At 56.0% G+C, this 23337-nt stretch overlaps 4 protein-coding genes and 1 long non-coding RNA gene across 8 annotated transcripts; 3 read left to right on the top strand and 2 right to left on the bottom strand.

Annotated features, from left to right (window-relative positions):
* Positions 1-1158: 1158 nt before the first annotated feature.
* Positions 1159-4357, bottom strand: LOC148685210 (uncharacterized). The gene is made up of 2 exons (XR_015950901.1): positions 4160-4357; positions 1159-2607 (listed from the first exon to the last, which is right to left on the bottom strand). It is a non-coding gene; the product is annotated as an uncharacterized LOC148685210 (long non-coding RNA).
* Positions 3187-10245, top strand: LOC118089458 (uncharacterized). 3 transcript variants are annotated; one of them, XM_088673549.1, is made up of 6 exons: positions 3187-3509; positions 4940-5114; positions 7383-7451; positions 7688-7789; positions 8304-8315; positions 9950-10245. In XM_088673549.1, exons 2-6 carry the CDS (start codon positions 5067-5069, stop codon positions 10121-10123), a joined length of 405 nt encoding a protein of 134 aa, XP_088529675.1. In that variant the 5' UTR covers positions 3187-3509; positions 4940-5066; the 3' UTR covers positions 10124-10245. The 3 variants fall into 3 exon arrangements, with proteins under 3 accessions (XP_088529675.1, XP_088529676.1, XP_088529677.1); XM_088673550.1 differs by lacking the exon at positions 3187-3509 and adding an exon at positions 3988-4167; XM_088673551.1 differs by lacking the exons at positions 3187-3509; positions 9950-10245 and adding an exon at positions 4010-4167 and having other exon boundaries at positions 8304-8454.
* Positions 10246-10765: 520 nt separating this feature from the next.
* On the top strand, positions 10766-13718 carry LOC148685209 (uncharacterized). Of its 2 annotated transcripts, none has more exons than XM_088673547.1 (4): positions 10766-11164; positions 11966-12038; positions 12364-12453; positions 13055-13718. In XM_088673547.1, the coding sequence occupies exons 1-4, from the start codon at positions 10910-10912 to the stop codon at positions 13252-13254; spliced, it is 618 nt and encodes a 205-aa protein (XP_088529673.1). In that variant the 5' UTR covers positions 10766-10909; the 3' UTR covers positions 13255-13718. The 2 variants fall into 2 exon arrangements, with proteins under 2 accessions (XP_088529673.1, XP_088529672.1); XM_088673546.1 differs by having other exon boundaries at positions 11966-12047.
* Positions 13719-15498: 1780 nt separating this feature from the next.
* On the top strand, positions 15499-18123 carry LOC118088390 (uncharacterized). Its single transcript, XM_035122007.3, has one exon. The coding sequence runs from the start codon at positions 17268-17270 to the stop codon at positions 17925-17927; it is 660 nt and encodes a 219-aa protein (XP_034977898.2). The 5' UTR covers positions 15499-17267; the 3' UTR covers positions 17928-18123.
* A 1052-nt stretch (positions 18124-19175) lies between these two features.
* On the bottom strand, positions 19176-22157 carry LOC118089525 (E3 ubiquitin-protein ligase RNF182-like). Its single transcript, XM_060277433.2, has one exon. It carries the CDS (start codon positions 21980-21982, stop codon positions 20942-20944), a length of 1041 nt encoding a protein of 346 aa, XP_060133416.2. The 5' UTR covers positions 21983-22157; the 3' UTR covers positions 19176-20941.
* Positions 22158-23337: the final 1180 nt, after the last annotated feature.

Below are 23337 nucleotides of genomic sequence, written 5' to 3'. Positions count from 1 at the left end.
GTTCATGATCACGGTGGTGGCACTGAGTCCTCTGGGGACAAGGTCATGGCCACCAGATGTGGAGGGTGGCGCAGCAGCCGCAGCCTCCAGGCAAGGCGAGGGTCGGGAGCTGCCACAGCCCCTTCCCAGGCCCCCTCCGAGACGTTGCATCCAGGTAAGCAGAGGGCAGAAGGATGCCCTTTCTGTGCTCAGCGGCCCTTTCTTGTGCCCGGTACCCTGTGGGCACCTGTGCCGGGGTGCAGAGGAGTGCGTTGTAAGGAAACTTGGGTTGGCTTTTACAGGTCCCTGGAGGTCCACTGTTGGTTAGAGACATAAATGGAAGATGGCAAGGGAGGAAGGCAAGCTGCTGACCTCCCTTGGTCTGTTGCAACAGTCTCCCCCAGAGCCCAGAACAAAAGCAGGCTGCAACACCCTGACAAGTCTGTCAATCAAGATGCCTGACAATACCCAACAATGGCTCTTCCCGGCCTGTCATCCCTTTGAAACAGGGAAGACCTTGCCTAAGGAATCCATTGTCAAAGACCTGCTTCATTCATACATGGATATCTGCTCTTTTCACTGGTCACTTAGGCCATTCAACAGCTATTGTTCAAGCTGGTTCAGAGAGGGCGACCTATCAGGGATTTCCTGCTGCGCAACTTGAGGGGGTCGCTGAGGTTGGCTGGGGCTAAACACGGCTGCTGTGTTGCCCTCAGCACTATTTCAGACATGGCTGCTTTGAAATGATTCCTTATATTTTTATACTGCTTTTCTTTCACATTAATTGCAAAGTGGCTTACAAACAATAGTAACTGATAGAGCATCACAAATCCACTTTTGAGCATACATTTTATTTATGACACCTTATAATTCTTACAAGAAGTGCCTGCAACCTTGTGGCTATTTATGGCCTCTTGTGCCCCTGGAGAGCTTGTGTGGCTGCGTGCGCCTTGAGGACTAGAAACTTGGAGGTGATGCACATTTTCTCCCTGCTGCATGCTCCAGCTCAGAGATGTGGGTTGAGTCCCTGCTGCTGCCTGATCGAGGGAGAGTCAGTCCCATTCAGAAAGGTTGAAAAAGGAAGAGGGGTGGAGCAGCTATGTCTGTGGGTGTGCAGGAGTAGTGAATGGCTGCTGGGTGAAGAGGCTTCCACCAAATCTTTCTTTTTTTAATTTTAAAAAGTTCTTTATTTCAATTATTAAAACATTACATGCCATAACATAACACTCAAAAGAAATATAACATAAAATAGTCTGAAAATATAGAGAAAATATCACAAAAAACATAACTTGATCTAATAATACATTAACATAACACAACACAACTCACAATATAACTCGAATAACTCAACTAACAACCAAACGTAAAGGAAATTAGAAACTTAAATAGCAAGAAGAAAGAGGAAAAGGAAAAAAAGCAGAGAAGAAAGAGAAAAAGAAGAGAGAGAAAAGGGGGGAAGGAAAAAAGAAAATTTTAAAAATACAGTTAAAGTTAAAATACTTCCGATTGACGACTAACTGCTTACTCTCTTTACACATTTAACTTGCTTTCTTCTTCCATTAATTTTTAAACCACCTAACATAGGTGGACCTTCTTCATTTATCTAATGAAGTTCCCTCTTTATACATTCTTTAATTTAAGCAGATCACCAAATTCGCTCTTATCCCTTCTTTTTTAAAATAATCCTCTAATGATTTCCATTCATTTTGGGTTTTCTGTTTGGGACTGTTTCTTCTGCCGGGTGCTGGAGGAGTCTGAGGAAGCCAGCTTGGGCCAAGAGGAAGGGCCTTGGCGTAGCTCTTGCAAAAGGTGGTCAGCCTTGTACACAGGAGAAGGTCCCGGGTCCCATCCCTGGAAAAGGTTCCTCTCTCAACCCCAGAGAGCCACGGCTGTGAAGACGGGTAAGGAACCCCTGAGCACAAATACCCTAAGTAGAGATGGCTGAATCAGGCCAGTGGCTCATGTATAAGGGACGCGGGTGGCGCTGTGGTCTAAACCACTGAGCCTCTTGGATTTGCTGATCAGAAGGTTGGTGGTTTGAATCCCCGGGCCAGGATGAGCTCCCGTTGCTCTGTCCCAGCTCCTGCCAACCTAGCAGTTCGAAAGCACACCAGTGCAAGTAGATAAATAGGTACCACTGCGGTAGGAAGGTAAGCGGCATTTCCATGCACTCTGGTTTCCATCACGGTGTCTTGTTGCGCCAGAAGCAGTTTAGTGATGCTGGCCACATGACCCGGAAAGCTGTCTGTGGACAAACGCTGGTTCCCTTGGCCTGAAAGCGAGATGAGCGCTGCAACCCCACAGTTGCCTTTGACTGGACTTAAACTGCCCAGGGATCCTTTACCTTAAGTGGCTCATGTAGCCCAGCCTGCTGTTGACACAATGGCCAACCAGATGCAAGCAGGATCCGAGCAGAAGCCCCTCCCTTTGCGTGGTTTCCAGCAACTGGCATTCAGAAGAATGGCTGCCTGTGACTGGAGGCAGAGCAGAGCCATCTCGCTCTCATCTTCTTTTAAAGCACTCTGCCTCCTGCAGCAGGGAGTTCCTCAGTTTATGCACTGAAGGAAGGACTTCTTTTTATCCGCCCTGAATCTTCCACCTTTCAGCTTCACTGGACGCTCAGGAGTTCTAGTGTTAGGAGAGAGGCAAGAAAACTTGCCTTGCGTAATTTTACAAACTTCTGAGCCTGCAGATCTTGCTGGACTAGTTCCCACCATTCCTGGCTCATGCCCCCCCGCCTCCCCCCTAGACTAAACGAGACTTAATGGGCCAGCGCTCTGAACTAGGTGTCTGGGCAGTTTCCTTTTCTCTTTACTTCCCCCCCCGCGCGCGCGCGCGCCCGCCCAGTAATGCCCGCCCAGCCCTCCTCTGTGAACCCCAGGGCGTGTAGGACTCTGCTTTCATGTCCTCCACCCAAGGCGCATGCAACCGGGTAGTGGGGGGGGGGAGCTTTCCTTCCGGCTCAGGGTTCCCCCCCCCCCCTGCGTGCGCTTTAGAAGCCCTTCAGGCGCGTTGGCTCTCCTGCGCCGTCCTTCTACTGGGATCTCCTCGGGGCAGCGACACCGGCACTTTCGTAGCCGGACGGTGCCCGGGAATGCGCTGGGTTCAAGCGGACACTTTCTCCTCGTCCCGCCCTTCACGGGTGGGTTGTGCCGCCGGGGTGTCCCCTCCAGCCCCGTCCCAGCTTCTCCAGGCCGGGGAGCCTTTGCGCAGGCGGGCCGCGGCCAGGAAAGGAGACCGGGAATGGAAAAGCCTCGCGCGCGCTCTCGTCCCGCCGCCCCGCCCTGGAGGCCGTCGGGGGTGGATTCGGGATTTCGCAACCGGCGGCACCGGGAGGAGGAGGAGGAGGAGGCTCCCGGGAGTTTGGAAGCGCCGCCTGCTGGGTCCTGTGGCGGATGCACCGCTCCGGAGTGACGCTCCTCCGGGAAGCGCCCCGACGGGCGGGGAAAAGGGCCGGGAAGTCGCCGCCACCCCGCCATCCTCCTCGTGTCCCTCGACGGAGGGACCTTCCCGGGAGCCGCCTTAAGCGGGTGCGTTACTCTTCTTAATATCCGGAGAGAGAGGGCAAATTGATTCGGCAGGGAGCCAAGCGGCGCGCCCCAGGCTCGTCGGCGCCGCTGTGGACCCGCTCCTCCTCCCGCGGCGAACAGCTGCCTGCTGAGACTGCCCGACGGGAGAGCAGCGCGGGGAGGGGGGCTTGGCACGCGGGACCGAAAGGCAGCGGCGGAAGATGGACGGGGCGAGCGCCCTGCCTGCCTGCGTCTTGTGCGCTCCGGCGCTGCGCCTCTTGCTGCGCTCCGCCCCAGAGCGGCATTAGGGCATAGCTGCCAAGTTATCCCTTTTTTTAAGGGATTTTCCCTTATGCTGAATAGGCTTCCTCGCGAGAAAAGGGAAAACTTGGCAGCTATGCATTAGGGGCGGTGAACGGGGTTCGGAAGCTGCCGGCCTGGGCTGGAGACGTGGGGTGGGGAAGGGGCTCGCTCCTTCACCTTCCCCCCCCCCCCTCAGTGCAGGGAAAGGAAACTGACTGAGTGCCTGGTGCCAAGTCAGAGGGCAGACCCCCACCTCTCCGGAGGGGCCCCAGATTTTTCCGACAGGGCCTCTTCCCCAGCCCTGCCTGGAAATGATTGAACCTCCTGCGTGAAAAGCATTCGGTCTACCCCTGAACTATGACTCTTACCCCAAAAAGTAAGCAAAGATTCTCGTCCTCATTATTCTGAGTAAAGGGTTGAAGCAATGGGAACATAAAACGCTGCCTTGTAGCAAGTCAGTCCTTTGTCTAATGACTGGCAGTGGGGGGTGGCAGGCAGGGGTCTCCCCCCTGGCCCTCCCTGGAGATGCTGCCATTGGGGGTTTAGCCCCAGGCCTCCTGCAAGCAGAGAGAGAGATGCTCTGCAGCTGAACCGTGGTGGCCCCTGCCCTCTTCCTCCGCTGCTGACAAAAACAGGATGCTGCACTAAATGAGGCGACTTCCTTCTCCCCCCCCCCCCGCCTTCTGATTATCCCATCCATGGTGCTTCATCCATGGCTCCTGATTCACACATGCACTTGTGAACCCTCTCAGCCTTCTTTCTATATTTTATTTAGCTCGTAAAGTCTGTACAATGCTCAATTGTGAAAGAAAAGCTCAAAGCAGTTCACAAGAAAATGATAAAATGATCAATAAGGGGGAAACCCCCAAAAAACAATAATTTAAAACTTTTGGAAAGTTAAAGCAGCCATAGACTAAAAAACAGATGAACCCCCGCATCAGTGGTCTAAGCACCTTGAGTTCCCAGATGCCACATTCTGACACAATTTGTTTACTTGTTTGTTTGTTTTGTATGACACCCTGATTAGGTAGAAATACCCACAATCCACAAATGAAGTTTTGAAATAAATGATTGTCAATACAAGGAAGAGAGCCAGGGGTCTTAACTGCACAGCAAATTTGTGCCAGGGGTCTTGTTTTGTTTTGCAGGAGAAGAGTCCTACTGTGGAGACTGTTCCAAAGTGGGAGGGTGGCACAGAAGACCAGCCCCCAGTGGGACACCTGTCCAGCCGTCCAGTTGCTGTGAGACTCCTGAGAGTCTCCGTGCCAGTGAGACATGTCCGCCCCTCAGATCCTGGTCACTGTCTGCGATGATGGGGCACCGGTAGGTTTCCTGGGGCCTCTGGTGCTGCTAGTCCTCAGGAACTGAAAGCGGGTAACTGGGGAAGGAGTTGCGGTGGGCTTGCCTCATAACACTGGATGAGGAAGAGCCTGGAGAAGAGAAGGTTAAGATGATAGCCATGTTCAAATATATAAAAGGATGCCATATAGAGGAGGGAGAAAGGTTGTTTTCTGCTGCTCCAGAGAAGCGGACACGGAGCAACGGATTCAAGCTACTAGAAAGAGAATTCCACCTAAACATTAGGAAGAACTTCCTGACAGTAAGAGCTGTTCGGAAGTGGGATTTGTTCCCAAGGAGTGTGGTGGAGTCTCCTTCTTTGGAGGTCTTTAAGCAGAGGCTTGATAGGCATATGTCAAGAATGCTTTAATGGTGTTTCCTGCTTGGCAGGGGGTTGGACTGGGTGGCCCTTGTGGTCTCTTCCAACTCTATGACAGTAAGAGCTGTTCAGCCAGTGTGGCCGAACAGCCACACTGGAGAGCCAGTGTGGTGTAGTGGTTAAGAGTGGTAGACTCATAATCTGGGGAACCGGGTTCGTGTCTCCGCTCCTCCACATGCAGCTGCTGGGTGACCTTGGGCTAGTCACACTTCTCTGAAGTCTCTCAGCCCCACTCACCTCACAGAGTGTTTGTTGTGGGTGAGGAAGGGAAAGGAGAATGTTAGCCGCTTTGAGACTCCTTAGGGTAGTGATAAAGCGGGATATCAAATCCAAACTCCTCCTCCTCCTCCTCCTCCTCCTCCTCCTCCTCCTCCTCCTCCTCCTCCTCCTCCTCCTCCTCCTCCTCTTCCTCCTCCTCCTCTTCTTCTTCTTCTTCTTCTTCTTCTTCTTCTTCTTCTTCTTCTTCTTCTTCTTCTTCTTCTTCTTCTTCTTCTTCTTCTTCTTCTTCTTCTTCTTCTTCTGCAGTGGAATTTGCTGCCAAGGAGTGTGGTGGAGTCTCCTTCTTTGGAGGTATTTAAGCAGAGGCTTGACAGCCATATGTCAAGAATGCTTTAATGGTGTTTCCTGCTTGGCAGGGGGTTGGACTGGATGGCCCTTGTGGTCTCTTCCAACTCTATGATTCTATGAGAATGGCCGCTTGCTCTGCCAAGACACTCACTAACTCAGAGGTTGCATGTTGCCAAAGCCCCCAAACTATAGAATGAATGGTAGAGTTGGAAGGGACACCAAGGGTCCTCTAGCCCAACCCCCTGCAATGCAGGCTTCTCAACTAAAGCATCCATGTGAGATGGCCATCCACCTTCTGCTGAAAAACCTCCAAGGAAGGAGAGTCCACCACCTTCCAAAGAAGTCTGTTCCACTGTCAAACAGCTCTTAAAGGTAAAGGGACCCCTGACCATTAGGTCCAGTCGCAGACAACTCTGGGGTTGTGGCGCTCATCTCGCTTTACTGGCCGAGGGAGCCAGCGTACAGCTTCCGGGTCCTGTGGCCAGCATGACTAAGCCGCTTCTGGTGAACCAGAGCAGCACACGGAAATGCCGTTTACCTTCCCGCCGGAGCGGTACCTATTTATCTACTTGTACTTTGAGGTGCTTTTGAACTGCTAGGTTGGCAGGAGCAGGGACCGAGCAACGGGAGCTCACTCCGTCGTGGGGATTCGAACCGCCGACCTTCTGATCGGCAAGCCCTGGGCTCTGTTGTTTAGACCACAGCACCACCTGCGTCCCACAGCTCTTACCATCTTCCTAATGTTTAGCCTGAATCTCCTTTCATGCAATTTGAATTGCTTGGTTCAAGTCCTGCCCTCCAGAGCAGGAGAAAGCAAGCCAGCTCCATCTCCCATGTGACAAATTCTGATGGAAACTCCAGGAGGAGAGAAGGCTGCTCTTGTGCTCAAGACCTGCTTGCAGGTGACCCTTTGGGTTGGCCACTGTATGAGAACGGAAGGGCCAAGGCCCTGCTCAGCGGGTGCTGGATTGGCCCCCTGCCCAGGGTCCCAGCCTGGAGAGAGGGAAAGCACCTGGCAGGCAGGCAGGAGGGTGCTCAGGACCAGGACTGAGCACCCCCTGGCCTTCAGCCCGCCTCTTTCCAGCTCAGCCCCTCTCATAAGCTCCTTAGCCGCTGGCGGCAATCACTTTCTCGTGTTAATAGGATCATGGCGGATCAGGGAGTCTGCCTCCACGCAGGGAGCAGGCGCAGGGCACCCACATCTGGGGCAGCACCTCTGGGCAGGGGAACTCTGTTTGGGGTGGTGGGGTGGATAGGTGGCAACTCAGCATCTGTGCCCCATTCCCTTGTCTCTTTCCCCCTTGCAGCCCGAGTTGGACCAAGATGCCACAGACGATGGAGGTGGCAGTGGCCCGAGGGTTTCCAGCCCAGAGGTGGTGAGTGATGGGGGCTGGTAACAGATGGGGCCAGAAAGGGTTCAGGTGCTGGGCGCAGTGTGGGGCTTCTGGGGAGAAGGCAGGGGACTCTGCGTGGGGCTGGTGGAGATCCTGCAAGGGGGGGGGACTATTGGATTAAGACAATGGCTTATGACCCAAATCCATAAAGGCAACACAGTCAAAACATACAGAAAACTTAAGAAATGAAGACTGAGAGAGGGTCTTTCTCCTTCCAGCTGGAGCCCCTGGAGAAGGAGTGGCTGCAGGCGGCAGCCGGGGGCCACGTGGCCACCCTCAGCCACCTGCTCCAGCAGGATCCCACCCTCGCCTCCAAGAAGGTAAGATTGCCCGGCGGCTGGACCCCTCAGATTCAATGCCCGACTTTGCCAGCCCAGGCTGGTTCCAAGGGAGGGAGAGCCGAGTGAGAGAGCAAGACTTGTGGCCGGCTGGCTCTCCCTGGCTGGACGTCCGGCTTCAGAGAGTCCAAAGGCCTGCAAGGAAGGGGCAGGTCTGCCCCGGGCATCCAGCGTCCCCTCCCTCTGCCAAGGAGGGCCTGCTGCTAGATTGGGGGGAGGATGAGGGTGCCAGATGCGGATTTAGGGCAGAGCGATCGGTGCGCTGGGTGCTGATCCCGGGGGGCACTGCAGGGCGTTGCAACTCTGCCGTAATGAACTGAGCAGAAGGGGAGATGCAGGGGTCAGGGGTCACTGAGTTTTGGCCTTGCACAGGGCACCCCAGTCCGCCTCTAGCATCGCCCTACATCTGAAGGGGCTCCCTAGTGCTTGCCACCCTCCCCATGCTGACTTGAGCCCCTCTTTTCTCTCCCTCCCGTGACCCTCCCGCTGCTTCCAGGATTTCACCTCGGTGAGTGTGACTGCTGCCCTTGATCTTGTACTCTGGGGCTCAGACCTAGCTTGAGGATTTTCCCACAACGGGCGTCTGGCTGGCTGTCCTGCCAAATGCAAGGTGGTGCTTTTAAAATGAGATTCAGACAAACACAAGCGAGTGAGGAGATGAAAGGTTTTGTTCTAAACAGCAAGCACCATATACATTACCAAGCAAGCACTTCGATCTGCCCCTGGGGAGCCCTCAGGAAGTGGCAAAGCGGCTCCCCCAGGTAGCCTTAGTTTGCACGGCCCTGCGATCGAATCAGTCCGGGCACGAGCTTCTAAGAACTATACCCAAACCATCCATTTTATAGATAGCTAACCTGTTCCTGCCAACCTAGCAGTTCGAAAGCACGTCAAAATGCAAGTAGATAAATAGGAACCGCTACAGCGGGAAGGTAAACGGTGTTTCCGTGTGCTGCTCTGGTTTGCCAGAAGCAGCTTTGTCATGCTGGCCACATGACCTGGAAGCTATACGCCGGCTCCCTCGGCCAATAATGCGAGATGAGCGCGCAACCCCAGAGTCGGTCACGACTGGACCTAATGGTCAGGGGTCCCTTTACCTTTACCTACCCTGTTAGCCTGCATGGCTTGCCTGACTGCCTACGACTAGGTGCTACTAGCTATGTACAGATTGTTTATTAGCCACCTCTCTCAATACCTTCCTTTCTTCAAACAATGTGTAACATCAAAAGAAGGTACCCAGCAATATCACTTCCTTCCCTTCTAACAGATTAGGGCACTAAAAGGCTGTTCTTCAGCCATCAAAGAGCTGAACAAGAGATAGAGGGGGAAGCAAACAGAGGCAGGATTGGAACCATGTTAGAGCGCTATCTCCTCGAAATACAATTATCTTCTGGATAGATTGCCCGTACACTGGCCCCTGTGAGAACAGGATGCTGGACCAGGTGGGCCACTGGCCCGATCCTGCAGCCTCTTCTCGTGTTCTTCTTTGGGAGCCCAAGACTTCGGGGGGGGGGCTGAGGCCACGCAAACAAAGCTTCAGAGAGAAGCAGCCGGGTCCTGGATCGGCCAGCCAGCCCTCCCTCACCTGGAGAGTACAGAATCAGGTCAGTTGCCCCCCAGCCATGTCTCGCCTGGTCAGGAAGGGGGCTGAGGCTGCGAGCCTTCTGCTCTGCAATGGGTTCAGCACCGGATGGGCTGCTAGAAATTCCCCTGGGGGGGTGAGCCTGGCAGACGGGGCCCCATTCAAGCAGGTGCTCCCACCTGGAATGGGGTCTCCATTGCAGACTGGAGGGTGGGGGGGGCCCTTTGTGCTTTAATTCTAAGCCATGTGGCTCTCGGCAGGGTCATGTTGGGGCAGAGTTCCTCCCCGGGCCTCCACATCTTCCTCCTCTCGGGGTCCTTTGTGGGAGGGGGGACCCAAGTCACCTTGCAATGTTTCTGCCCCCCACCCTCCTGGTGCCACCTCGCAGCCATCCCGGGGGGGATCCCTACTGCAGCCCCGGGTGCGTGAGTGCCGGCTGCGGGTGTGACACTCTGCACATGTTCAGAGGGCTTCCGGGTGCATCGTGTGGCTCTAACACTCCCTTCTCTCTGTTTCCCTCCCCCATTGCCAAATCTGCCGCCTTCTCCTCCCACTCTGCTCAGGGGGTAAGTCTAGACCCAAGTGGGCCAGATCGCCTTGGCGTAGGTCTGGGGGGTCCCTTCTGCCTCAGGCTGTCTGTCCTCCTGATGGGCACCGTCTCTGAGACTCAGAGCCAATGCCACCCGCCTGCCTGGCACACTGCCCCTCTTTCTCTTTGGGGTGCTCTCTGCTTGTGACCCCCCACCCCACAGCCTCCCACCGTCGGGGGTGGGGGGGAGGTTCTCCCTGGGAACTGGAGTCTCTCCTGGGTGGGGATTTTAATGACTCTGCTTCTCTCCCACGGTTGCTGCTGCTGCTGCTGCCTGACCCGACACAGTTTGTAAGTATTTGGTCTCAATTACTACGGTAATTTCCTCCCCTAACCCCTAAATGCCCCCTTCTCTTCCTTTTCTTCCCCAGAATCCTTCATCTCACATTGCAGATTTAAGCTATGGAACTCCCTCCCACTGGATTAAGTGTAGGCCACCTACCGACATGACACAAAGTGATAGGCATGCATAAATTTATTTGCATGCCATTTTCCATAGTTAGAAGTGTGCTCAAGGCGGCTTACAGGGGGCGGGGCGGAAATACAAAAAGGGAAGAAGTAGTCATGAACAATAAATAAAAATATCAAAAAGTGCACAACCAAGTTAAACAATCTTCACATAAATCATAATAAGAACTAAAATAAAGATACAAAACAGCAACAACTGCCCCCCAGCAGAAAACCCCCAAGCCCAGCCCAAGGGTCTGCTTTTGCAGCTGGAGTCAGTCCAGGCCCCTGAAAAGGCCTGCAAGGCAGGGAGCTGCTCTTCCAGGTCTCCCAGCCAAAATTCATGGAGGAGGACCAGAAGGCTTTCAATGGCTCCTAGTGACAGTGGCTCTACAGGGGAGGGCCCTGCTTGTGGGATTCCCCTGACGGGCCCCTGGTTGGCTCCTGTGAGAAGAAGGTCCTGGGCCCTGATCCGGAGGCTCTTCTGATGCTGCCCGTTGCGACTGGGAGTGTGAAGCAAGCCTCCATCTTTCCTGCCCCTGGGAGGTTCAATGGGTGGGCGGAAGAAGGGCTCCCTTGCTCTTGCTTGGTGGGGGGAGGAAGGGAGGAAGGCTCCCCCCGGGTGACCCCACTGCACTCTCCCCCCCCCCCCCAGACAGCCCTCCACTGGGCAGCAAAGCACGGCCAGGCGGAGCTGGTGACCCTCCTCCTGGGGGCCGGGGCGGACGTCAACATGCGAGCGGTGAGTCCCTTGCAGGGCTGGGAGAAGGGGGCTGCACTGCAAGGGGGGCTTGCCCCACAAATCCTGGGGAGAGAGGAGGCGTTGGGGGTGCCCGTAAATGGCCCCCTTTTTTCTCCTTCCATGCTGACCCCTCTGCATGAAGCATGTGAGTAGACCCTGTGAGCAGACGAGGGCACCGCCACAGGTGGTTTTTTTTGGGGGGGGGTCCTGCACCACCCAGGGCAGGAATTGCAGCTTCAGCGTGGAGCTGCTTCCCTTAACATGGGGGCTCAAGTGGGAGCAGGGTGGGGGGCACGACAGTTGCACAAAACCAGCCAGATGGGCGGGGTATAAATATTATTATTTTTATTATTGTATTTGTCTTTCTTTCTTTCTTTCTTTCTTTCTTTCTTTCTTTCTTTCTTTCTTTCTTTCTTTCTTTCTTTCTTTCTTTCTTTCTTTCTTTCCATCCTTCCTTCTCCTCCACCCCCAATTCCCCCCTTTCCTGCCCCTTTTCTCCTTGAACACACCCAGCGGGTGAGTATTCAGATGTGCTGGCCCTGTGGGTGCATCGCTTTGTGGGTGGGCAAGGCCCCCCCCTCAAGTCGAGAGCAGAGCCTGCTGGGGGGTTTCCGGGGACCCCAGGGTGGGAGGGTTTGGGTGGCGGGTGGGCCACCACCACCCCACCCCCCATAAAGTAGCAGGTCTCCATGCTGGCGAGGGGGCACAGGGCAAAGCGCATTTGGGGGGTTTGGGGGGGTCTGGTAGTTTCAGAGTCAGATGCCTCAGGGCCTGTTCTTCCTCCTTCTGCCCCCCAACCAGGGCTACACCCCACTGCACATTGCAGCTCTACATGGCCACCGACGGCTGATGGAGTTGCTTATCTGGACCCACGGTGAGGAAGGCATGTTCCCCCCCCCACATCATCTACGCCCCTCCCTCCCTCGCTGGGGCTGCTCCTGAGCCAAAGGAGCCAACCAGGGCCGGCCCTAAGGCAAGGCTGGGTGGCGCAATGTGCCGGGGCGCCAGGGGGGGGCGCCGGGCTGTTGCGCCTGTGGCTGCCGTGCTGCGCGCTGTGCCTGCCCGCCCGCCGGCCGCGCTGAGAAACGGGGCGGGGAGGCGCCGGAGGGATCGTCGCGCCAGGGCGCCAGATATGCTTAAGACGGCCCTGGGGCCAGCCTTCCTCCCCGATGGCAGCTCAGCTCCCTGTTGCCCAGCAGGTGCCAACCAGGACATCCGGGATTACAGCGGTCGCCTGGCCAAGCACTACCTCTGTGTGGAGACCCCGGAGGGAGCCCCCACCCCACGCCGTAAGAACAGCGCACCCCCTTCTTGCCTTTACATGCACCTCCACAGGGAGGGCGGCCTGGGGGGGGCAGGTTCAGGACAGGCCAAAGGACGTGCCTGGTTAGACTGTGGAACTCCCTGCCACAGGAAGCAGGGATGGCCACCGACCTGGATGGCTTTGAAAGGGGATGGGACAAATTCACAGAGGAGGAGGCGGCAGTGATGGTCCTGCTTCCCAGTTGCCAGAAACTACAGCGGGGAGAGTGTGGCTCTTGTGCTCGGATCCTGCTTGTTGCCTTCCCATTTGGAGCGTCTGGCAGACAGGCTCTGCGGATGTTCTTAAGTGGGGAGGGGTCCCTTTCTGCTCCCTGTTTGCATGTGGGAAAGGGGAGAGGGGAGGGGACCACAAAAGGGGCACAAAAAGGGAGCCAGAGCCGGCTTGCAGCCCCCCCACTCCATGCGGCAGCAAGAATCTGCCCTTCCCAGAGCTTCTAGGTTGTCTGGCGGAAGGGCCTATGGGGAGAGGGGAGTGACTGGGGTTGGACTAGTTGACCCTTGGCTGTCCCTTCCAACTCTGCCGCCTGTGTGAGTGTGGCCCCCGGGGGTCTGCTGGTGTCTCTCCAGAGCTGAGCCCGATGCGGGGGGAGCGGAACAGGAACCGGAAGCTGGCCTGCCTCCTCCTGCCCAGAAGCAGCCACCTAGCCCAGCGGAGATGGGGCTCGGCCAACGACTTGGCGGAAGAGGAGGAAGAGGAGCCCCAGGAGACCCCCCAACGCCTGGCACCCCCAGGCAGCTACCGGGCCGTGCGCAAGTTCTCTCGCTAGACAGACAGACAGATAGAGGCCCCTGGACTCGACCAACCTCTCTCTGAGGGAGAGGCAGTGGTGGTGCAGTGGTTAGAGCATTGGACCAGGACCTGGGAGAGACCAGAGTTTGGGTCATTCCACTTGGCCATGAAGCTCCCGGAGTGACATTGGGGGCCAGTCACTGCCTCTCAGCCTAGCCTACCTCACAGGGAGAATGAGGCCAGGCACCTTGAGCTCTGTGCAGAAAATGTTGGGCTATAAATGGAGCAAATGTTTTGAATAACGTTTTATATACATTACAGCTGACAGGTGAAGAATCAGAAGCACTCATTTCCTTTCTCTCTCTTTTCTTCTTCCTTTGTATTTGTTTTTATTTAATCAGTTTTTTACCTTTTGCATTCTAAAAAGATATTTTATTGTTGGTATTAATCTTTGTATAGCTCCTTTCAAGCTTTAATAAAATATATTGGGGGAAGAGAAAAGGGTGGGGTATGAATGCAACAGATAAATAAATGAAACCAGCCCCCAGCCCCTTCCTGAGCTGAGAAAAGCCTTAGACTTTGCCCCCCTGCCCCCTCCCTTCCTGGCAGCTAGGTGAGGGGGGTGGAAGAAAGGCCCACCTCTTATTCCTGGAGGGTCCCATCCCTTAGTTGCGGCTCCTGCAACCTGGCTCATTCTTTTGGGATGCGGATGAGGACACCTAAGTGGCCAGCCAAGGACACTGTCTTACCAAAATAAAATTGTCTGACTAGTTTAATGATAGAATCCCCCATTCGATTCTAACCCTCACTGCGTCCAGGACCCCAAGGACTGGAAGGAACTCAGCGCATCATGCAGGCGGACCTGCCCAAACCTCCTTCGAAACCAGAAGCGACACAGTTGGGGCCCCAATGCAGCTGTTCCACCAATGAGGGAGTAGCACTCTGTGCATGCTCTTTAGCCAAGACTTCGAAGGGGAACCGTAGTCCAAGCGAGGTTCTCTGCCCACCTCTCCAGGCCTGGAGCACCCAGAGGTTTCCTAGCGCTTGGTTGTGGGGAAGGAGAGCAGCCCCCCACCCCAGTCCTGCTCTGGCTGTCACCAGGCATGAGCTCAGGCATGAGGGGGCTGCGACGGGGGTCCCCAAACCCCTCCAGGATGTGTGCCAAAGGCAGCCGCTCTGGCGAGTGAGAATCCGGCTTCTGGCACAAGGCTGGGCTCCTCCAACGGCAGCGTCCTGGCGCTGCCCCTTTAAAGTAAGCTGTGCCCGTTGTCTGCTAATGCCCCTAATCAGCTGCCCTTCACCCCTCTGTCCCTATAAATCCCCCAAGCGCAGCATCTCCCGCCCCAGAGCCCCTCTGCCACAGCATGGCCTCGGCACCTTCCCAAGAGACGCCTGCGGGCAGCGGGAATACGGAGGGCTTTTGGTGCCCCTTAGGGGCCCCCCCTGCCCCACTGCACCCCGTGCTGCCCCACCTGCCCTGCGCCTACCCTGCTCTCCCTTGCTACAGCCTGATGCAGCCACCGCCCCTTGGGCTCTTCACCCAGCCGGTAAGTGACTCCAGGGCGGGGGGGGGGTCGGGGAGGGCAGCACTAGGAGTGGCGTGGGGGGGGGGTTCCTGTGTTGCATTGAGGTGAGCAAGGGGCTCGGCCCAGGTGAGCCCCTGGGGGCTTGAAAGATGGGTGGGACTGGCTGGGCCAAGCACCTTCTCCAGGCGAGACTCAACTCTCCCTCTCCCTCTCTTAGTCGCATGGGAGAAGGTGGAACTTTTGGCGCTGAAAAGCTTCCAGGACCACTCCGATCCGGTGTGCTTTGCAGCCCTCAGGCTAGTGACACGCTTGCTTGAATCATAAAAGAATTCACTTGCCTTCCTCATCCTTATTTAACAGCGCCAGCAATCATCACACCCAAAGGCAGGGAGTCCCGCAGATTAACTGCCCACCAGACTTCTTTGGTTCTTTCAGGCAGCCACTGACACCAGATCCCGGGGGGGGGGGTTGGGGGCAAGGGTGAGGTCAGACGACCTCACGAGTTCCGTTCATAGAATCATAGAACGGTACAGTTGGAAGGGACCCCGAGGGGCATCTAATTCCAACCCCCTGAAATGCAGGAATCACAACTAAAGCATCCATGATGGGTGGCCGTCCAACCTCTGCTTAGAAACCTCCAAAGATAGACTCTACCACATGGGTAGGCAAACTAAGGCCCGGGGACTGGATCTGACCCAACCGCCTTCTAAATCCGGCCCACAGACGGTCCAGGAATCAGCATGTTTTTACATGAGTAGAAGGTCTCCTGTATTTAAAATGCATCTCTGGGTTATTTGTGGGGCATAGGAATTTGTTCATTTCCCCCCCAAAAAAATATAGTCCAGCCCCTCACAAGGTCTGAGGGACAGTGGGCCAGCCCTCTGCTGCAAAAGTTTGCCTACCACCATCCAAGGGAGACCGCTCCTCTGTCAAATGGCTCTTTCATGTCATTTGAATCTGTTGTTCCTGGTCCTCCTTTTGTCAGCAGAAAAAAATCAAGCTTTCTCTGTCTTGCATGGAACAGCACTTCAGATATTTGGAGATGTCTCTGTGTCTCCAGCTTCCAGCCGGGCGAGGGGGTGGAGGAACGGCCCAGTGGCCATTTGCCCGATGGCCCAGAGCAGCTTCTTTGCTTATACTAATTGCAATGCTTAACTGGTCCACTACCCAGGCAAAGGCAAGCTTGCTCTCATACCCTTTACCACACACACACACACACACACACACACACACACACACACACACACAGGGTCCAGAGAGAGTATGGGCACCATCCAGACTGACCCAAATTTGTAACACCGCCCCCTCCCAAACCTCCCCATCCTGGCCTCCTCCAGAGATCTTCTTCATGAGTTCTTAGGGATGGGGAGGGAGACCTTCTGCATGCAGCACAGGTGTCCCGTTCCTGAGTCGTGCCTCTGTCTGGGATCCATGTTCTCTGTCCTAATTCTCTTTGTGCCAAGTTCCCCCCATTTGAGGGGCTATAGGAGGAGGCAAGCGTTCACAGCCTGGCGCAATGGGCAGGCTGGCATCAATGCAGCTCAAAGCTGCCCCTTCCAGCCCTGGGCTGCATGACAGGCACTCCTCTCTCCAGCCTGGAGATGTTTAAAAATATCTGCAGAGCGGGAGTCTCTGTGGTGACTTCTCAACCAGACACGGAAGGGGCCTTCTCTGGGAGGCAGGAGGAACGTTGGGATGGAACTAAAAATAGCAGCAGAAAACAAGAGGAGGCAGCCGAGCTGAAGAAGCAAAGCCCCAGGGGGACACGGTGCCCTCCTCTCGACCTCAGCTAAGGGGGCAGCACCATCCACAAAGCTCTGCCCGCCCCACTCAAGCAGGAGGTGGCCAGAGTGTGAATAACCAGAACTAACTCTGTCCCGGTAGAGTCAGGGTTGGTCCAGTGGTCAAAGCTGATGAAAGGACCCTGAGGTCACCTGCAGCCCCTGTGACAAGGCTGGACCCAAGAGCACCCCAAATTCTTTAGGGGGAGCGGGATGCCCTCCAGGAGAGGCGGACCACCACTCAGGTGGGCAGAGAGAGCTTCCATTAATTTCCGTCATGCCTCCTCTTCTTCGCCTTTTCTCTAAAATGTCCCAAACGCCACAACCTTTCTCTGCCTGCCTCTGCTTTCAGGGTGGACTACCCTGTTTCCATTGCATGGGCCACATTTAAAGCACACTTCAATTTAGGCTCTCTTTCTCCCGTGCAGGCTTCTGGCTGACGCTTCTGTCGTTGCCTCAGCCTGGGTCCAGGCCTGCGTCTTTCCTCCAGCAGGGACAAGTGTCCCATTTTAAGCGGGGCATCCCGGATCACAGAAGCCAGCCCTGGTTTCGGCTTGGATCCCGGAATGTCCTGTTTAAGACCAGCACCCTGGCATGAGTCAAGAGCGTTGTGCTGATGAGCGCCAGAGTGAAGGGGGCAGGCAGGCAAGGGAGGGGCTGGGTGGGCAGTGGTCTTGGGCATGAGCAGGCGAGTGACAGGGGTGGCAGGATGGTGCGGGTGTCCCCCAAGTTGACCTCCCGAAATGTGGGGGAGTATGCAGGGAGCCGGAGCAGACCAGAGGCGCCAACATTTCCCAGAGTCGTTTGGGGGCTCTGCTGCTCACAGCCGCTCTTGCCTTTGTGTGCTCCAGGTCTCTGCCCCCTGCGAGATGCCTGGCGGACCCCCCCTGCTGTGGCCGGCGCCCTTGCTCTACTCGCCCCTCCTGCGGCCAGGCACCCCCGAGGACCCGTCGCGGGGCAAGGCGGCCGCTTCCCGGGAGAGCACGGCGGCCCTCAAGGCCTGGCTGGGCCAGCACCCCAAGAACCCCTACCCCAGCAAGGGCGAGAAGGTGCTGCTGGCCATCGTCAGCAGAATGAGCCTGACGCAGGTCTCCACCTGGTTTGCCAACGCCCGCCGGCGGCTCAAGAAGGAGAACCGGGCTTGCTGGGCTCCCCGGGCTCCGAAGGCCGAGGGAGAGGCTGAGGAGGAAGAGGAGGACAGTGAGGGAGAGGCCGGCGCGGAAAGAGCAGCACCCAGCACCCCTCCGCCCAGGACAAAGCTCCCCCAGAGTGGATCTCCTTGGCTGAAGGCCGGGCAGTGGCAAGGCTTGCCTCCGTCTCCTCCGCCTGCCACCGCCAAGCCCAAGATCTGGTGTGTGGCTGAACTGGCCACCAGCACCCAGCCAGGCAGGGGGGCTCTTTGAGGAGCAGCAGGGCATCAAAATGGGGCGAGAGGAACACCCCTTTGTCCAGCTAGGGAAGGAGGAGCCCTGGAAAGGCTTGTCTGGCTGGTGGGGAAGCAGAAGATAAGAGCCGCTATTCTCAGTTGTTGTTCTTCACCTGTCCTTCAGCCTAAGGTCCCAGAGGGGCTTGCAAGAATTAAAACATCGTCTTAATACAGTTGGAAGTAGCTTGGATAGTTGACTCTCCTTTGTTTTTTAAGCAGAGTTTGGGTGGCCACCTGCCAGGCATTTTTTAGCTGTGAGTCCTGCATGGCAGGAGGTTGCAATGGATAAACCCCTGGGATTCCTTGCAACTCTACAATCCTAGAATTATAGAAATAGAGGGGGTGCCAAGAGTCAACTAGTCCAACTCCTGCAATGCAGGAATCCTTGAGAGATGACTGACCAAACTCTACTTCTAAACCTGCAACGAAGGAGAATCCACCACCTTCCAAGAGAGCCCATTCCACTGCTGAACAACTTGTACCGTCAGAAAGTTTTTCCTCAGTTGGAATCTCTTTTGTTGCAATTTGGATTCCATCTTCCATGAGTCAGCCCTTGAAATATTTGAAGGTGGCTCTCATATCTCCTCTGTCTCCTCTTCTGCAGGCTAAACATGCCTAGCTCCTTTAACTGTTCCTCATCAGGCTCGGTTTCTGGCCGGGGGTGGTGAGGGGGGTGGGGTTAGATTCTGGAAAAGGTGCAAATTTAGAGGACCGAGTGGCACACTTTTTTGTCCTGAGGTGTGATGATGGAGGGGATCTGTTTTGACATTTTGCATCAGTGCTAAAAAAGTGCCCTGCACAGAGCAACTTGTGGGGTTAAACCAAAAGGGAGGGAGGGAAAATTTGCAGACATCCCTTGAGCAAAAGAAAGCCAGCTCTGCATGGCCTCTACTGGATGAAAGGGTCATGGCAGTTCCAGGTTCCTCTAAGCCATAAATCACCCTCCATTGTCCTGGCAATCCCCATTTAACTCTGGGAAGAAGCACTTCCTTTTTTGTTTATGTCCCAAAACTTTTCTGCATCCGCTTTCCCCACGCAACACAAGGCATCACTCGCCTTTTAAAACCCCAAACGCTGTCCCTCATAGGGGAGTCTCTCCGCCCCCTTGATAATTTTGGCGGCCTTTTCCTGAACCTTTCCCAGCCCTTTTGAGGTGAGAGTGAACGGAACTGCACACTTTTTACTCCTAATGCAGTTTGCAGAATGGCATTACAATACTGGCGAGTGTCATTTCATTTCATTTATTTCTGAACCAATGGATGACACAGACAACAGGAGTTGCTGTTTTGCCAGTTTTTACCAAGCACCAGGACTTGCAAACCAAAATAAGCAGCTTTTCCTTTAACCCTTTGGTGAGTGTAACGAAACGAGTAGACCAGGACTTGGCACTGAGCACTCAGGGGGAGGAGGAGGTGATGAAGGCATGGGGTCTGACTCCCCTACCGGTAGGTGGGCTACCCTTCCCCCCTTCAGGCTTGCCCCTTGAGCCCGCAGGTTGCTAAGCATGCTCTGCAGAACTTGCGGGGAGTGTCTCTGGCTTTTGAAATGACCTCCTCCCCTGTTTGTAAGAGGTCACCAGCCTCCCTGGACCCACTGGGTGTGGGGTGCTCCCCCCTCTGGGAAAATTGTCCATGTGCAGGGGGTTGGACTAGTGGACCTTTTAGATGCCTTCCAACCATACAAGTCTAGGATTCTACGTCAAGGGGCTGGCAGGTTGCCACAGTAGGACATGCGTGGTGCAGTGGTTCGAGTGCTAGACTAGAATCCGGTAGAGACCAGGGTTCAAATCCTCACTTCGGCCATGAAGCTCCCAGGGTGACCTTGGGGGTCAGTCACACTTCCTCTCAGCCTGACCTGCCTCACAGGGTGGTTGTGGGGATCAAGTGACAATGCGAGGTGGGAACCATATATGCCCCCTTGATCCCCTGGGAGGAAAAATGTGGCCCCTAATTGCAAGAAATAAAATAAAATAAATATATGAGATGCAGTAGCCAACAGAAGACTGTTGGCTGTTCCCACATCACCCCCAGGCCCAGTTGCTCAGTGGTGTGAGGCCACACCCTGTCCCCCTGACAATCCCAGTTCCACTAGAGACACGTGGCAGAGGGCCCCCCCCATGGTCCCCGCCAACAAGGCAGCTGCTCAACGGGGCAGAATCTGTTTCCCAAAAGAGCGGAGGAGCCCTGCGGCCAGATCACAGAAAGGCGCCCCCTCCAGCTCAGCATCCTCAAAGCGTGCTCAGGAAGCTGAAAGGGCAACGCAGGGAGGAAATGGGCTTCTTCTGCCCGGACAGGAACACTGCCCTGGCACATGGAGGTTCTACTTAGCCATGTGGCCAACAGCGACTGAAAGTCCCCTCCCTCCTCTTCCTCCTCCATGGAACTGTCTGCTCCTTGCTGAAGGGGGCCGATGAACAAGAAATTTGAACAACCTGCCAGCTATAAATCATCCGGCTGCCTCAATGTGGTTGTACTTGAGAACTCCTAATTTTGTCAGAATTAATCAGATTTGAAGATCTTATGATTTGTGGACCGAGACCTCCGACAAACAAACATCTCCACAAGCATCTATGTTTGAAATTACGGCATTCTTGCCTTTGCAAGGAAATATATCTTTGGAGACAAATAAATTTCTCGAACACCCAGGTTGCTAGTTCTCGTGAAAGCTTGGCCAATCCTTCGCCATCCTAAGAGTCCATCGTTCATGTATGAAGAAGCACACCATCACCTTTCCAGCTCTGAAACACGGGAGGGCTCTCTTCCGAGGCTGGCACTGCCCTTGGTTCGGTTGGCGACTGGACCGCAACCAGGCCGTTGCAGGGAGAGGAGGGCGATGCTGCTGAAATCTGCTTCCAGGAAGGTTGGTTGGAATGGCACGAGACTCGGGGAGGGCAGGGAGGGTGAGTTGTCTCTTGGGTGCTGGCAGGAGGCTCCGGGGTGGCTGGCATTGGCCCCTGCCCTCTGGATCTCCCCCTCTCCCCCACGGCCCGACTCAAGAAGGCAAGTCGAAGATCTCGTGGCAGAAGCACTGGCAGAGGCTGTAGAAGACGCAGAGGATGAGGGTGGAGGGCACGAGGCTCACAAGGACGATGCCCAGGTTGAGACGCTCCACCAGCAGGAGGTAGATGCCAAAGGGCAGAGAGCTGAAGTAGACCAGGCAGAGGACACCCACCAGGAAGCGGGGGAAGGCCCTCCACGTGGCGCAGAGCTGGCACTTGCCCAGGGGGCCGTAGCAGGGCAGCGAGGCCAGGCTGGGCGGGCGGTAGAGGCGCATGACGTCCAGGACCCCCACCCCCTCGGGGGCCGCCATGTCCTCGGGCACCTCCAGGAGGGTGATGACCAGGCAGTCCGAGGAGGAGCTGTGCCCGCCCTCCGCAAAGGGCTCCAGGACGCTGGGGCACAGCAGCACCTCCGGGGAAGGGGCCGCCCCCCCGCCCCTGGCGCCCCCTCCTTGCTTCCGGGCCCTCTCGCGGCAGCTGAGCAAAGCCAGGACCTGCCCGTCGTCCTGCAGGCGCCCCACGTCCCTGTCCGGCGGCAGGGGCATCTCCTGGCGGCAGAAGGGGCAGCTGAGGGTCCCGGGCGGCTCGCCCACCTCCACCATCTTGCGCAGGCAGCGGGTGCAGACGCGGTGGCGGCAGCTCAGCAGTTTGGGGCGGCGGCTGCGGCCGTCAAATCGCTCGTAGCAGATCTTGCACTCCATCTCGTGGGCGGCGAAGACCAGCGGCTGGGGGGCCCCCGCTTTGGCCTTGCCGGGGGACATGGCGGCCTTGGAGGAGGGGAGCCTGGCTGGGTTGGGGGAGCAGAGAGAGCACAACACAAGAAGATTAGGAGAGCCCCGGTGGGTCAGGCCAATGCCCTGCCTCGTCCCTAAGAATCTAGATGCTATTCCCTGCCTTTTCCCCTGGTGAGACTCAGGTAGACTGTGTCTGGGCTTGGAGGTTCCACAAAAGCACAAGACGAACCTGCTGCTTGCTGTGTACGCAGAAGAGCAACGGCTCAGCCCCTGGTGGTCCTGGCATCTCCAGGCAGGCATGGGGATGCCCTCTGCCTGAAACGCCGGAACGCTGCTGCCAGCCTGTGTCTGCAATACTACACTAGACTGCACAGTATAAAGCAGCAGCTGCCTGCATCCCTGAAAGACTTGGCAGGTCTCAGATTGTTGCCATTAACCCTTAGGTCTAGGAATTTTGCAGCATTATTATAGCAAAACATTACTTTTTTTTAAATGGAGGAAATGGCAGCATAAGATATTCTTTAAAAAAACCACAAAACCCCTGCCCTGTGCCAGGGTGGCATAATAGTTACAGTGTCAGAGTAAGATCAGGGTTCAAATCTCCCATTCGGAAATGAAGCTCACTGGGTGACCTTGGGGGCCAGTCGCTGCCTCAGCCTAACCTACCCCAGAGGGTTGTCGTGGGGATTAAACTAGGAGGCGGGAGGGGGGGCTGTGCGTCACCTTGACCTCCTTGGAGTAAAAGCTGGGCTGCCAATACACTACAATAAATAAATAAGAAGGGAAATGTCCTTTTTCTCCCCTTGAAGAAACTCTGGGAAGGTACACAAGTGGAAATATATTCTTTATTTCCCCCCGTTTTGTCTCTACTCCTGGGCCTTCCCATCGCTAGTTTGGCTGGGTCACATCCAGGCTCCTGCCTGGGCACCAGACAGAGCGCTGTCTCAGGGGGCCGTAAGAAGAGCCTGCAGGATCAGGCCCCAGCAGGGGTCCATCTAGTCCCCAATCCTCTTCTCACTGGGCCCGGGGCCAACTAGATGGATTCCAATGCAAGCAGGATCCGAGCCCAAGAGCCGACGTTCTCCCCTCCTGTGGCTTCTTCCAGCAACTGGTATTCCGGCCTCCACTGTGGAGGCAGGCAGGGCAGAGCCATCCTGGCGAGGCGCCACCGAGAGCCCTCTCCTCCTCCTCCCTGAATCCGCCTAACCCCCTTGGAAAGGGTGCTGAGCACCATGGCCTCCTCCGGCTGGGCGTCCAGCAATGGCAGGAATCCCCCCCCCCGTCTTGGCTGGGCTGCTAAGCGGAACGCAGCTGGCCTCTGGGCACGCGCGCGCAATTGCGCCCAGGCTGGCTGAGAAGCAGAGCGCCTCACCTGCTGGGGGGGGGGAGCGCACCTGTGGCCCTCCAGACGGCCTGGGCTCCAGCTCCCATCTCCTGCCCCAGCCAGCGCGCTCAGGAAGGGCCGAGCGCTGTTCAGAACAGAGCCCCCCCCCCAAAAAAAAACCCACCATCCATGCAGCCCTGTGAGAAGCTTGCGGCCCTTCCTCCCAGGGTTGGGGGGGGGGGGTTCTCTCCTGCTTTGCCCCAGGCAGCCCGGGGTGGAGTCCTTCCTCGCCCCTCTCCTCCCGCAGAGTTCAAGGTAACTCATCCTCCCT

Source organism: Zootoca vivipara, chromosome 7 (assembly GCF_965207765.1).
Source record: "Zootoca vivipara chromosome 7, rZooViv2.hap1.1, whole genome shotgun sequence".
NCBI lineage: Eukaryota > Metazoa > Chordata > Lepidosauria > Squamata > Lacertidae > Zootoca > Zootoca vivipara.
The sequence above is the reverse complement of the archived record's forward strand: the minus strand, read 5'-3'. Positions and strand labels throughout refer to the sequence as shown.